This window comes from Geotrypetes seraphini, chromosome 19 (genome assembly GCF_902459505.1).
Source record: "Geotrypetes seraphini chromosome 19, aGeoSer1.1, whole genome shotgun sequence".
NCBI classification, from domain to species: domain Eukaryota; kingdom Metazoa; phylum Chordata; class Amphibia; order Gymnophiona; family Dermophiidae; genus Geotrypetes; species Geotrypetes seraphini.
In genome coordinates, this window is record NC_047102.1 from 34,929,224 (window position 1) to 34,943,486 (window position 14,263).

General features: G+C 43.7%; 1 protein-coding gene across 5 annotated transcripts in view; it reads left to right on the forward strand.

Moving 5' to 3' along the window:
* LSP1 (lymphocyte specific protein 1) overlaps positions 1–14,263 on the forward strand; it is a 120,044-nt gene that overhangs the window by 71,444 nt on the left and 34,337 nt on the right. For all 5 annotated transcript variants that reach the window (XM_033928717.1, XM_033928720.1, XM_033928718.1 and 2 more), the window contains 2 exons: positions 3,590–3,917; positions 13,693–13,844. In XM_033928717.1, the coding sequence (XP_033784608.1) occupies positions 3,590–3,917; positions 13,693–13,844 (480 nt within the window). The remainder of the gene's footprint in view (positions 1–3,589; positions 3,918–13,692; positions 13,845–14,263) is intronic.

A 14,263-nucleotide genomic window follows, 5' to 3' on the forward strand; every position in this document is an offset into this window, starting at 1 on the left:
ACAATTCAATAAGTTTGTAATATGAATAGTAATTTAAAAATGAGAAAAACCCCCATACAAATCAAACAGTTGTAAAGAAAACGTTTCCAATAGGTGTGGAATAATGCATTCTATTAGGTCCCTGAGGAGCCATGAGATTGTCTCATCCTTCTTCATGTTATTAGCATCGGATGCCTGACAGGGTCAGCATGACCAGCCACGTCTCCAAATCCTCAGCCAAGTTCCCAAGCAGAAGGCTGAGTGACTTCTAATCCCTCTCCTTCCAGATCTGCTCTTTCTGCACAGCTAATGTTTCCTGATTGCTCTGCCAGGAGCTAGTAGAGATGATTCATTAAAAGTTTGATGAGCCAGTTGAAGGCGCATGACTCTAAACGCACAATTCGGGTCATGAGCTGAATCCTTCTTAGTGCAGATGTCCAAAGATCCTCAACTTTTCCCTTTGTTTTTGCTAATCTAGCCAAACTGAAATATAATAACTCTTTCAAAGAGGAAAAAAAGGCTAATATCATCCATAGAACTAGGAAATGTTTCGGGCAGTGGCGTATCAAGGGTGAGAGGCGCCTGGGGCACGGGCGCCCCCTCCCCCGCCCTCTTCCCTGCCCCCCGCTGTCGTGCACCCCTTCTCATTCCCCATAGCTTTTTAACTTCTCTGACGCGAGCAGCATGCCTGTGTCGGTGTCGGCTCGCCCTTTGACATCCCTTCCTAGGCGCGGTACCCGGAAGTGACATCGGAGAGAACACCAATGCTGACGCGGGCAGCAATGTTGCTTGTGCTGGAGAAGTAAAAAAAGGTATGGGGAAGGCAAGGGGCGTGCACACGCGGCAGGGGGAGGAGTGTAGCACACAGAGAGGAGGGATGCCGGTGCCTGGGGTGGACTTCTCCCTCACCCTCCCTTACTACACCACTGATTTGGGGGTTTGCACTGTGATAAGCAGACATTGAGGCCCATATTCTATAAATGGTATCCTACTGGTGCCTAGGTTAAGTGCAAAATGCCATTTAAAAGGGGCCTACTGGTGTGTAAAAAAAACTGGTGCCTTCATTGCGCCTGTGGAGGTGTTTTACAATGCATAATGCCACTGTGGGCATGGCTGATGCCTGAAAGTGGCGTTAGGCATTGTAAATCCCCCGTACAGGTGCTGAAAGGTAGGCGCTGGACATATAGGCCTTGAAAACCCTCTACATTTCCAGCGTCTACCTTTCCCGAAGGCGTGATTCTATAAGTGGTGCTGTCGTGTGATTGACTTGCGATCGGCGGCTATTTTTAAGGCGGCCGCTGCCGACAGCGCCATTTACAGAATCCGGGCCTGAATCTCTAGTGGCTGAGGGATGGGAATGAAAATTGACATTTTCAGAGCACACTCAAAATGGATCATTTTGATATGAGAGTGCAAACCAAAGTTAATGCTGATGCTCTTGATTCCAGACTGGAACTAATATTAGGGCTTGGTTTGTAATTTGTAACCACAGGCGAGGGGGTAGGGTCCTAGATTTTTCTGTCCTTTATTTAAAAAATTTTTAAAAACCTGAAAATCTATGAATGTTTTGGAAAATCTTTGTGCAGGAGAGAAGGTTGAGTAAGATTGAGAAGCAGCATTTTGTAAATTTTATAATCATAAGTAGCTAATCTAAATTGCATATTTATATCTGACCCACCCATACTGGTTTCACAAGAGTATAAGAATAGCCATACTGGGCGAGACCAGTCGTCCTACTAGCTCGGAATCCTGCTTCCAACAGTGGCCAATCCAGGCAGAAACCCAAAGAGTAGCAACATTCCAGAGCTGAGATTGTGACATCATAATGCCTCATTCCACCAATGCCTAAGAGCCAACCTCAGCAGTGATGTCACAATGGCTCGATTGTCCTATACTTGGCTCCATAAGAACATAATAGCCATACTGGGCGAGACCAGTCGTCCTACTAGCTCAGAATCCTGCTTCCAACAGTGGCCAATCCAGGCAGAAACCCAAAGAGTATCAACATTCCAGAGCTGAGATTGTGACATCATAATGCCTCATTCCACCAATGCCTAAGAGCCATCCTCATCAGTGATGTCACAATGGCTCGATTGTCCTATACTTGGCTCCATAAGAACATAATAGCCATACTGGGTCAGACCAATGGTCCATCCGGCCCAGCATCCTATTTCCAACAGTGGCCAATCCAGGTCACAAGAACCTGGCAGAAACCCACAGACTAGCAACATTCCATGCTACCGATCCCAGGGCAAGCAGTGGTTTCCCCCAAGTCTATCTCAATAACAGACTTGTCTAACCTTTCTTAAACTCAGTTATGCTGACCAGTGGCTCCCCGCTCCTTCCCTGCCCCCTCCTGCCTCACACACTCCCCTTCCCTTCCACCTGTTAAGCTCCCCGGCGCCAGAAGCATCTCTAACTTGCTGCCCGTGCCAGCATGGGGCTCTCCTTCTGTTGTCACTTCCTGTGACAAGACCAAAGTATATTGTAATGTTTGTTGTCTTGTTTTTATGATGTTTATATATTTTGATACTTAAAAAATATGTAAGTCACCTTGCACGGTACACTCTGGATGGAAAAGATGGGATATAAATCTGTCAATTAAATTAATTTTAAAAATCTAGACCTTAGTTCTGTTCAAGCAGAGCTGATGACCTGATTTTTGTTCAACCAAATCTTTACCTCCTGAGGCGTTCTGCCTAAACCAACCTACTCTCTGGGGTCAGCAGGTCAGTTAAAGTGCTTCCTCTGTTGAATTTGTATATGTCATTGTCTGTCTGTCTGTCCAGGTGTGCAGTATGAGTTCTATATTTCCTGATTAACTGCTTTACTGATGCAATTTTTTAATTGGTAGAAACTTGTATCATTATGCTTGCCTTTTATATATTGTCTTCCCATTAGGATGGCAAAGCAGTGGGGGGTTATGAATAGTAATTCATATAGTCAAATTTATTTGAGGTGTGTCATCAGATTGGCAGTGCCTGTGGGAAAGACGGGTCCTCAGCATTTTGGGCTGCTTTCCAAAACTGACCTTGCCCCACTTGGCAGCTTCTGAGTTCACAACCTACGATATAAGATCATTCACGGCATCCTTCCTCCCCTTATCCCACTATCTTTTAACTTCTCCAGTACCGACTCTTCCAGAACCGCCCAAAGGTATAAACTAGCCTTCCCCTCTCTACACGGCATTCACTATGCAGGCAAACTGGGAAAATCCCTTCTTTTCAAAATCACAGGACTTTGGAACGACCTCACCATCCCGTTGCGGAACCTGGGCTCCCTCCAATTATTCCGCAAACAACTGAAAACTTGGCTTTTTACCAAATTGTAACTCTGTCCTCTCCCCTTTTCCTCCTCCCTTCTACACATAAGTTTCATGTAAACCTTTACCCTTCTCTACCTATTATTTAAGTTCTTGTAAACCGTGTCGAGCTCCATATTCGTGGAGATGATGCGGTATATAAACTTAAGGTTTAGATTAGATTAGATTAGTAAGAAATGGATGCAACTTTGTGGCTTACTTTAGGGATTTGACGAGTTCTTTCCATTGTTTCGTGTTTGTTATCATGCCTAATTTTCTAACAAGGATAATCTATATGCTCTTTTTCAGGCTTGACTTTAAACCATCAGGCCCCTTGGAAATGGAGGAGGACGAAGGCTTTAGTGACTGGTCCCTTAAACTGGAGCAGCGGAAGCTGAGAGGGGCAGCAGAGGGCTCATCTGAGCAAGAGCGTGCATGGCGTAGGGGCCAGGAAGCAGTGCCCCCCTCTGGAGCCAGAGAGGGTGAAGGTGAGACTCTGGAGGAAGATTATCACGTGACCGAAGATGATGATGAAATGGAAAGGAAAAGACGAGGTGAAGACGGGAACCTGAGAGAAGAGACACTGGAAATCAAGGACACCAAGAGTTATGAAGAGTGGAACGATAGAGAAGAAAATGTAAGTCTTGGAAGAGAAGGTAATGATTTACTCTGATGACCGTCCATACTTGTCTTGGAAGAGATCCAGGGGACAAATGAGGACATATCTAGAAAGCCTCAGTATTAAGTGGTACTTATCTGTACGGTTACCAGTCTGGATTTCTCCGGACATGTTCTCCTTTTGAGGACATGTTTGGAGGTCTGAACGGCTTTCAAAACCCGGCACTTTGTCTTGGTTTTGAAAAGCCTTCCTTCAGGATGTCCAGCCCGACAAGAGCAGGAAGTGGGGGGGGGGGGGCGAGGCGGGAGCGATCTAGGGGGTCTGGATAAATCTGGTAACCCTACTTTACTGGATAGGAATGACTCCTACCTGGATTGGAAGGGGTGGGTGGTGGTTTTCAATATTGGCTACTATTAAGATGGGTTATTTCATTGTTAACCCCAGTTATTAGTAACTAGGTAACATTGCGGCCCTCGAGGAGAGACTTTGACACCCCTGATTTAGGTTGTTCCAAACAATTACTAAGAAAGCTACAGTACAAAATATGGCTATACGGTTGATTTGGAGCAACAAAAGAGGCAAGCGAGATGTGTAAATTCCAGCCTACACTTAACATTTATTGCATAAAAATCACAATTCCACAAAAGTCTAAGGAAATGTTATAAACGGTATAAAAAGCAAGTACATACAGTCCCAATGTTAGTGCATAGCAATCCCGACTAGGATCCACGTTTCAGCAAAAAGTCACCTTCGTCAGGGGGGATGACAAATCACTGAGGTGAAGAATGTGGAAGATAAAGAATAAATTTATAAAACAAGCATAATACTGAACTTAAAATCAAACAGATAACTTATAATAATAATAATAATAACAGTTTATATACTGCAGTACCGTGAAGTTCTATGCGGTTTACAAAAGATTAAAAGATGTTACAAGTTGATTGAACTTAAAGAGGTGCAAGAAAGTGGTTAATAGGTCAAGAGAGCCGTATTGAGGAGAAAGAGAAGTACGGGTCAGCTGTCTAGATATTTCAGGATCAGGAATGTTTTTAGGCGCTTTCTGAATTCCTCATAAGTAGTGGGCGAAAGTAATTGTTCTAGATCTTTACCCCATAGTGCTGCCTGATATAATATAAATACATATATGAATAATAAAAAACATCAATTATGGCATGTAATTGTGTTAATCATGGACAGAAGAGGCCCTAGATATGGCAGGGGGAGCCGAAGAAATGTGTACAGTACTGAAAGGATGCGGGCAGTGAAGCCCCCTCTTCTACAAAACCACGTAGAAGCCGCTGGGAGCCGCGCTGCTCCCGATGCTCAAAGGGACTCTATGAGCGTTGGGAGCAGTGTGGGCCATTCAGCGTGCCTCCCCACGCTAGAAACTGCTAGTGCAGGTTCTTAAAAGAGGGGGGGGGGGTAAATAAGTGAGCCGAGCACCATCAACACCGGGTAGCGTGACATCTAGCATTGATAACATTTAAAAAAACATCCATTTTGAAACACCGACCTGCGCACTCGCGCCAGCAGAAAGTGATATGCGTGCTTTCGCTAAAAGAAGTCAAATACCGGACTATGGGCTCCTTTTCCGAAGGTGCATTATCAGTTTTAGCGCACGTACTGGATTTGAACGCGCTATAGCCGAAAATCTACCGCCTGCTCAAAAGGAGGCAGTAGCGGCTAGCGCGCGTGGAAATTTAGTGTGCGATATTCCGCGCGCTAAGGCCCTGGTGCGGCTTTGTAAAAGGAGCCCTATAAAACCGTTTAGCTAAAACAAGCAAAAAAAATTAAAGAATAATATTAAAAGTAAAAAAAAATGAAAGAAGGGGACAAAAAGAGTATAAGCTTACCGCATTGGCAGCGTCTTAAAATGTTATCAGCATTATGCTTGTTTTATAAATTTATTCTTTATGTTCCACATTCTTCACCTCAGTGATTTGTCATCCCCCTGATGAAATACCCTTCGCAACAAAAGTCACCGACTATCAAATAATAGATGGACTTTACTTGAATGTATTCCTCCTTCTTATGATTATAAGAAATAAATTACATTACATTACATTACATTAGTATTTCATTAAACAACCATTCTGGTATATCAGAACTAATCTTGTCAACTGTAGCTTTGATGCAAGCTATCATTGGTCCCTTTAAATTCCTTTTTTCTTATTATTGTTTTATATTATTTTATATATTTATCTGTTCATAAATGCCAGATGTTTTTAATTAATGTTTAATTTCATTCAGATTTGTTTGCAATCAAAGAAATCAATATATTTTCTTAACAGACATTATTAGAGAAAAACACACTTTCAATTTAACTCTTGTACTTAGCTTTGTTTTCCCGACCAATTTTATGGGCGGCTGATGATATGATCTCCTAGTTGGATTGGAAGAAAGCTTTAAAGTGCTCAAGTGCTCATCGGAGTGTCCCCGTTTCACTCTGTACAGAGCTTCTTCAGGAGAGTTGTATCTGTTAGCTTGTATGATCAATGGTCCGTATTGTCTCGTTTATCGATTTTTCTAGCTTATAACGGACATGCAGTATCAAATGATATACATGAATGGTTGTTTAATGAAATACTTGAAATACTAATCAAAAGAAGGAAGAATACATTCAAGTAAAGTCCATCTGTTATTTGATAGAGTGACCCCCTGATGAAGGCAACTTATTTGCCAAAACCCTATAATAACCCTAACCTAACCTGACTGTAGAAGTATAGATAAGGAATGAATCTTCAGACATATTTGAGAGAAAGCATGAAGTTCTCCTTAAAAGATGCAGACATACCAAGTCATATATTGCAGGTCTCGAGCGATTTCATTTGATTAGAGAGGGACTCCCAGATCATAAGGATTGCCGCTGCTGGGTCAGACCAGTGGTCCAGCATGCCCAGCAGTCCACTCACGCGGCGGCCTTCTGGTTAAAGACTAGCACTCTAACTGAGACTAGCCCTACCTGCGTATGTTCCGGTTCAGCAGGAACTTGTCTAACTTTGTCTTGAATCCCTGGAGCGTGTTTTCCCCTATGACAGACTCCGGAAGATCGTTCCAGTCTTTTACCACTCTCTGGGTGAAGAAGAACTTCCATACGTTCGTACGGAATCTATCCCCTTTCAATTTTAGAGAGTGCCCTCTCGTTCTCTCTACCTTGAATGTTTCAATCACGTACCCTCTCAATCTCCTCTGTTCGAGGGAGAAAAGGCCCAGTTTCTCTACTCTTTCACGGTATGGCAAGACAGAGGAGTATGATTGGTAGGAATCCTGGTCAGTTTTGGTGAGAGACAGCTCCTGGCTAGAGGGAGAAGCCAGCTGGTTGAATGTCTAGGACCGTAAAACTAGCTGTTTGGAAAAGACCACCCTTGGAATCTTTGAAGATGGAAGATGGCTAGGAAGCATTTTTCAAGTGACAAGAGAAACTAAATTGAAGTGAAGAAGTTTAGGGGATGTTTCTGATTATTCTTTCCCTTTGAGTAGGGCTTGTGATTTGTTAATGGGAATGGAGTAGATTGGCACAAGAGTATATACGTCATGGTAGAGGTCATTATGGAGGACAAAAATAGATACAAAGTTGAAGGCGGAGAGTCCAAGTCTGAGAACTCACATGGAAAGCCTGCCATAGCCCATCACTATGGTAATAGATATGGTGAATATATTTCTACCAAATCAGTCTGAGCTTTTTGGCTTATTGTAGTTCCTTCAGCAAACGATAAACCAGTGATCAAGTCATTTTCACTTACTGTATATGTCCAATTTCTGTCACGATTTTGTTTTCAGATTGGCAATAAGCCCAATTGACTGGTGTTCAATGTATTGGGCATAGTCTGAAAATCACATCTCTACCATCTAGGTAGTCAGAGTTCCATCAGTGACGGGGACAACACAAGCCAACCCTAGTCACAGTAACACAGTAGTAAATGCCGACAGAAAAAGACCGTGGTCCATCTAGTCTACCTAACAAGGTGATCAGAGCCCCGCCCACCACTCCTTATAGGTCCAGGTCACCCATGTTTAAGGTTGCCAGATTTTCCAATTGGAAAATCCAGACACCTAGACCCGTCCCCCAGTTCCATCCATCCCCAACCTGTAATGTCCCTGCCCCTCCCCCTCCCCCCCACTGCCTGCTCTTATTGGGCAGGAGGAAATCCATGCATACACAGATGTTACACGATGATATCACACGTGCGTGGGCGTGATGTCATCACGTGGCATCCGCCCATGCGCAGATGCCCTCCTGCCCGACACTGATTTCTTCAAAGCTTTTCAAAACTCAAAGTGCCGGGTTGAGGACATGGCTGGGGAAATCCGGACGTCGGGTAACCCTACCCATGTTTAAATGCGGGGGATGATTAGTTGAATGCTGTCGGCAGTACACCACGTATCAGTCAAGATGCCTTCCCCTCCCGCCTAGGCAGCTCAGTCCTCCTCCTTTTGTAGCATGTGACAAAGTGATCAGCACACTGGAGTTGTCTAACCTTCACCTGTCTCTCGCCAAGTTGAGGGCACAGACCGTCCAAGTCCATCCAGCGCTGGCCTCTGTTTCCCCATGCTGGATTTGGCCACTCTTCTTTGTCTCTCGCCATACAATTCTCTCTGTAACCCAAAAGCCTGCAAATACTGAAAACCTCCATAGCTCTGAGAGCTAGGTTTCCTTTTTTAAACTGCTCAAAGCTTTTACATTGGTCCATGCGGAACAATTGCTCAGTTCCTCACATTTGCATAGTGGTTAGAGCTACACCCTCAGCACCCTGAAGTTGTAGATTCAAATCCCGCACTGCTCCCTGTGACCCTGGGCAAGTCACCTAATCTTCTACTGCCCCAGGTACATTAGATTGTGAGCCCACCGGACAGATAGGGAAAATGTTTGATATACCTGAATGTAAACCGCTTTAAGTGTGGTTGTATAACTGCAAAAAGGCAGTATACAAGTCCCAATCTCTTTCCTGTTTGCCTTTTCATTCCCCGCAGCCCTTATGTTTTTCAGCACTGGGAAAGTCATAGTCTTCAAACTGCAGTCTGTAAACTGAGGCTAGAATTGAAGCCTGCTCTCCTCTGACCTTCCTGCTGGATACTGATAGTCGGACAAATGCTCAGCAATAACTCTTCTTCATGTGGAGATTTAAAACATAACTAGGCGAGCTCCTTCGGAGCAGCGAGTCTGTCTCCCAGCAGAAAACAATTATCTCATAGATCAGAATTCCGCCAAAAAGTCACTGTCGATAATTGTGTAGCGATGTAATACAACTTCAGGTCTGCAATGGAGAGCCAACCCTGCGTGCACATTCTTTGTAATATTTTCCATTTAATTCTTGGCTCCTGTCTACCAAAATAAATTGCCTTAATACTGCATCTCTTCTTGTAAATTGTTCTGTGAAATTTCATATGGAGAGCTGAATAGGCCATGGGGAGACCTAGGCAGAGCAACCGTTTTCATTAATTCAGCTCTTCTGTTAACGATGTAGGAAGTGGTGTTCCAGTGTTCAAATGTCAGGTCCAGGGTAACTATGGTATGTATTTCATCCGGTTTAGAGACCCCTGTCCCCGTGAATTTGAATTAATTCTTTCATTCTAAATGAAGAGACTAAGGCCCCCGATGCTCAAAGCTTTCCGTGCACGTAGGGCTGGTTAAAGCCAGTCTTAATTTGCCAGGAAGCTCGGCCACCAGTGTTCAAAAAGGTTCTCTGTGGCCGTTACTGATGCCGGGAGCAGCCACCGAGAACCCTATGCAAATGCATTACATGGAGCTCATTAGTACTGAAATGAGCACTCTGGAGCAAATTCTATAAATGGCGCTGTGGGCACCCTACTTAATCGTTTTAATTGGTTTAATCGCTACAGTAATTGACTGTGTCAATCAAAAACCAATTAAAACCGCCCTAGCTTTGTCATTTTTTTCATGGGGTAACATGCCCTGTCTTGAGCTGGGGATCTATAATTAGGGACCTTCTTCTGCCTGTTCGATCCCTTGCAGCCTCGCAGGTTGGTGCAGTGGCGCTGAGAGAAGGGGCTCAAAGAATATGAGCGAGCCTTCATACGAGTGCGATACATTCCTGTGATAGGGACTGATGAAGGACCCCTGCATGCTGATGCTACCCACTGGATGAATCTGTTCACAGGAAGTGCGTGTAATAAACCCACCTGGCTTTGATTGTCCTTTGCCTTTCGCATCTCAGGTCTCGTTAGGAAGATGCCTTTTACGTCGTAGCACTTCTGGGCTGCTCGTCGCTCCTTGATATTCAGTCATATCACTTACTTATTCACACCATAGTAATATCATGACTGGATTACTGAAAGTCTCTTCTGCTTCAGTATCAGGTTAGAAGAGTGTAACTAATTGCAGAATAGTTCTGTAAAATGCTTCAAGGCGCAAAGAAATTTGATTGTGTTACCCTGTTCTTGTAGAAGAACATTGGCTCCTTCCTTCTATCTCTTGCATTGTTTAAAAAAAAATTTTCATCGAGCTCACCAGGCCCTGCTTTTCTCTGTAATTTACTTATTCTTTTTGTCTCCGTCTATTCCCTAAGATTATTGCATACAAAACCTGTGAGTTTCCTCCTATTTGCATATCCATTTGAATTCCACTAAGTGATCTTTCCAGAGTTGGACTCTTCCTCTGGCATGGAAATCTATTTATTTACTGTATATACGGCAGGCCTAATTGCCTGAACAGTGTCCATGACTAATTTTGTAACTGCCTCTAATCCTCTCCCTATAACCTACCTCTACTCCTATCTGTACCCCTCAATCCCTTTGTCCTCCAGGTACCTGTCCAGACCCTCTTTGAAGCCCTGTAGCGTGCTTCTGCTTATCACATCCTCCGGTAGCGCGTTCCATGTATCCACCACCCTCTGAGTGAAAAAGAACTTCCTGGCGTTTGTTCTAAACCTTTCCCCTTTCAATTTCTTTGAGTGTCCTCACAAACTATCTAATGTACCTGCTTAACAGTTAGCGAAATGAGCGGGAAACAGGTACAAAACGGAATGAGAGCTCACCAGGGACAGAGAAAGTGAACCACTCTGGTTGCACCACAGAAAGACAGTATATCAAGCCCGTGACTTTTTACTTCTGGAGTGAGACTTCTTTTGAGAAATGTAAAACTGCTCTAAAAAAAAAACCCCACCTATTATTTTAAGCCGGCCTTCCCTTCAATTAGTCTTTAGTTCTCGCTTTCTTCCTGGTTCCTGGGCTTAATGGCCCTGGTCCTCCTACTCAGCAGTCCCTCTGGTTTACTATTCTTTGCACGCTCTTCTCATGTGTTAAAGTAGCATAACTCCCTTTTGCTAGTTAAATTATAAACCAGTTTTGATTGCGTCGGCCTCTTTATATGTTATCCATTTCGTGTCCCTTCTGTTTACGAGTTCTATGTATTTGTATGCATCGGATGAAAATGAAATGTGAAAATGCCAGATTCCACTGTGGAAAGCGTTATAACTGGGCCTGACGGCATGCCAAGTCCAATTTCTCTGAGGTTTCTCTTTTCATTCCACAAAGCACAGAGATGGCTTTTTGCTAAGCTTGGTTGTAAATAATGTGTCAGACGATTGCTTTTGATTGCATACAAAGGGTAAATATTTTTCCCCTGTGGTTTGGTTACAGTCATGTTTCCTCTTCTCCCTTCTCTGGCACTGCGTTTTGATAGCTAACATCTTTGACTTGAAACAGTCTCGAGGAAAGCCTGGCATGGATTCTTGGGCCCCTGTGTATTAGACTCAAATAATTTTATACTGAGAGAAGGGTTGTTGTTTTTTGGGTTTTTTTGTCTTTATTTATTTATTGAAAGTATATAAAATGACAGTATATCAAACAAAAACATGTACATTGCAGGAACTCCCTGTTGTAGTCTCGTGAGACCACAGGAACTCGCAGCACGGGGCAGGAGTGTAGGAAGATTGCTCCTGCCCCATTTCACCACTAGACCACAAGGTAAGGTCCATGCTCCTGGGGCGGCTGCTCGCCTCCTCTGCCTCTGATTGCCCCTCTCCGCCTCCGATTGCCTCCTCCTCCTCCGATCGCCTCCCTCCTCACCCTGATCCAAGTCCCAGGGCCATTTTTTTTTTTTTTAATGCGGGCTGCTAATGAGCAATTCTCAGGGGGGGGGCTGGTGAAAAAAAATTGCGAATAATCGAAACCGCGAACGTTGAAACGGTGAATAAGGAGGGGGAAGTGTATAACAGAAATAGGGATTTCATTCTTTATTCCCTGAATTCTGATTCTGTAATCTTCTGGTCCATTGGTGGGATTTATCATCAGAGCACAAGATTATCTCTAGAGATACAGATTGTTCACCCTCTCCAAGGTAGGGAGAACGAAAGGGCGCACTCTAAAGTTGAAAGGGGATAGATTCCGTAAAAAACTTAAGGAAGTTCTTCTTCACCCAAAGAGTGGTAGAAAACTGGAACGCTCTTCCGCAGTCTGTTATAGGGGAAAACACCCTCCAGGGATTCAAGACAAAGTTGGACAGGTTCCTGCTAAACTGGAATGTACATAGGTGAGGCTGGACTCATTTAGGTCTTTGACCTAAGGGCCGCCATGTGAGTGGATTGCTAGGCAGGATGGACCACTGGTCTGACCCAGCAGTGGCAATTCTTATGTCCTTATGATTAGTGAAGCCTCAGGGCAAACTGAAAATTCCAACATATTTTTCAGTACAGATGTGGATTCTCTATGTAACATGGAGAATCCATGTCTGTATTATTAATCTGCCCATGCTACTCCCTCTTTATTCCCTATCCATGTCCTCTCGAAATCTGTATGTAGTTAATTTGTAGCTGGAACATGAAGACGGGGCCAGACAAACTTGTACAATCTGAGTCCCGCAAAGGTGGGGGCAGACCACCCTGGGCACTGTCTTGGTAGGGGTGCTGACACCTCTCCATTTCTCCACCCCACACTCCTTTCCACCCCTCTCCCTCCATTTTCATGCCTTCACTCTCCCACATACATCTAGCTCTTTGCTGGTTCGAGCAGCAGCTCCAACCTTCTGCTAGCATCAGCCACGGCTCTCCCTGTGATGTCACTTCCTTCTGTGATCAGGAAGTGATTTCAGAGGGAGAGCTGAGGCCTGCATGAACAGCAAATTGGAGGTGCTGCTCATGCCGGGGAAGTTAAAAGGGGAAGGGGGAAGGGAAATGGCACACAAGTTTTTTTTTTTGGGGGGGAGGGGCGGACGGGCGGGCTTTAAGCCACTGGCTGGAATGGGCTTCCAGTAGCTGGAATCTAAGGACAGTGCTGGGCAGTTTTCTACAATCTATGTCTCAGAAATGCCAAAGAAAGACAATTTAATCATGAATTACTAATGTGTGTAACTTGGCCAGACTGGATGGACTGTTCAAGTCTTCATCTGCCATCATTTCCTGTTTTAAGAAGCATTCACACTGTGACGACTTTCATCTCTAGACTCTGCCCATTATCTATGAAAGAAACATCTTTTTCCCTGGTCCTCTCGTCCGTACCTTAATTGTTCTCCTTTACTTTTACAATTGCATTTCCTTCCCTTATACCTTCCGTCAAAAGTCTCCGTTTAGTTTTGTCATCTGTATTTTAAAATTGTATGTTGTTGTTTTTGGTTTTTTTTCAAACTCGCTTAGAAATCTTGATAAGCGATCTTCTCAAATTTTTAATGAAACTTGTTACTCTATAATTTCCCCATGTTTGAGTGACACCTGTTCTGTGCAGTGTGTATTTGGGTCAAGGGCATGGCACCCCTCTACATGTGGATTCTCAAAACAATTTCTTACTGTGCCTTTCTTTTTAACATGTTTGCTTGTTTCTGTTTCTTCACTTTATTCAGTTCAAACCAAGGGATCTGGAGAATGAAACAGAGGATTCCTGCACTTCTAGCAGCTGGGCTCAAAAGGGAATGGTGAATGAGGAGAGCTATAGAGATGCTTTCCAAAAGGAAGTGGCATCAGAGTACCAGGTTCAGAGCAAAGGTATACTAAGGTAATGTCCACTGTCTAAATTATTGGTGTGAGGTCCACAGGTGACATACAGGATTGGTATTTTCTGAGTACTTCTAATGTTCTGAGTTCAAATCTGCCTTGGGTAATAATTAATTGAGTCTGGTTGGTCAATGTTTATCCAAATTATAAAAATATGGGTTTGCTTTATTCTGACAGGGATAGATTTGTTCAAGATGGTCTATTTTAAAGAAGATACTTTAAGAATGATTTGGAGGCGCCTTGAAAATCAGTTTAAAACATCATTTAAACTGCATCTTTTTACTTAGCTTAGGCCTACTGGCGTCTAAGAAACCGGCGCCATTTATAGAATATAGGCTTTAGTACTAAATGATCGGTATAGAACAGTGCTTAGGACGGATTCCCAAGTCCAACTTTGGGCATGAGGACTTGCGCCTGCAA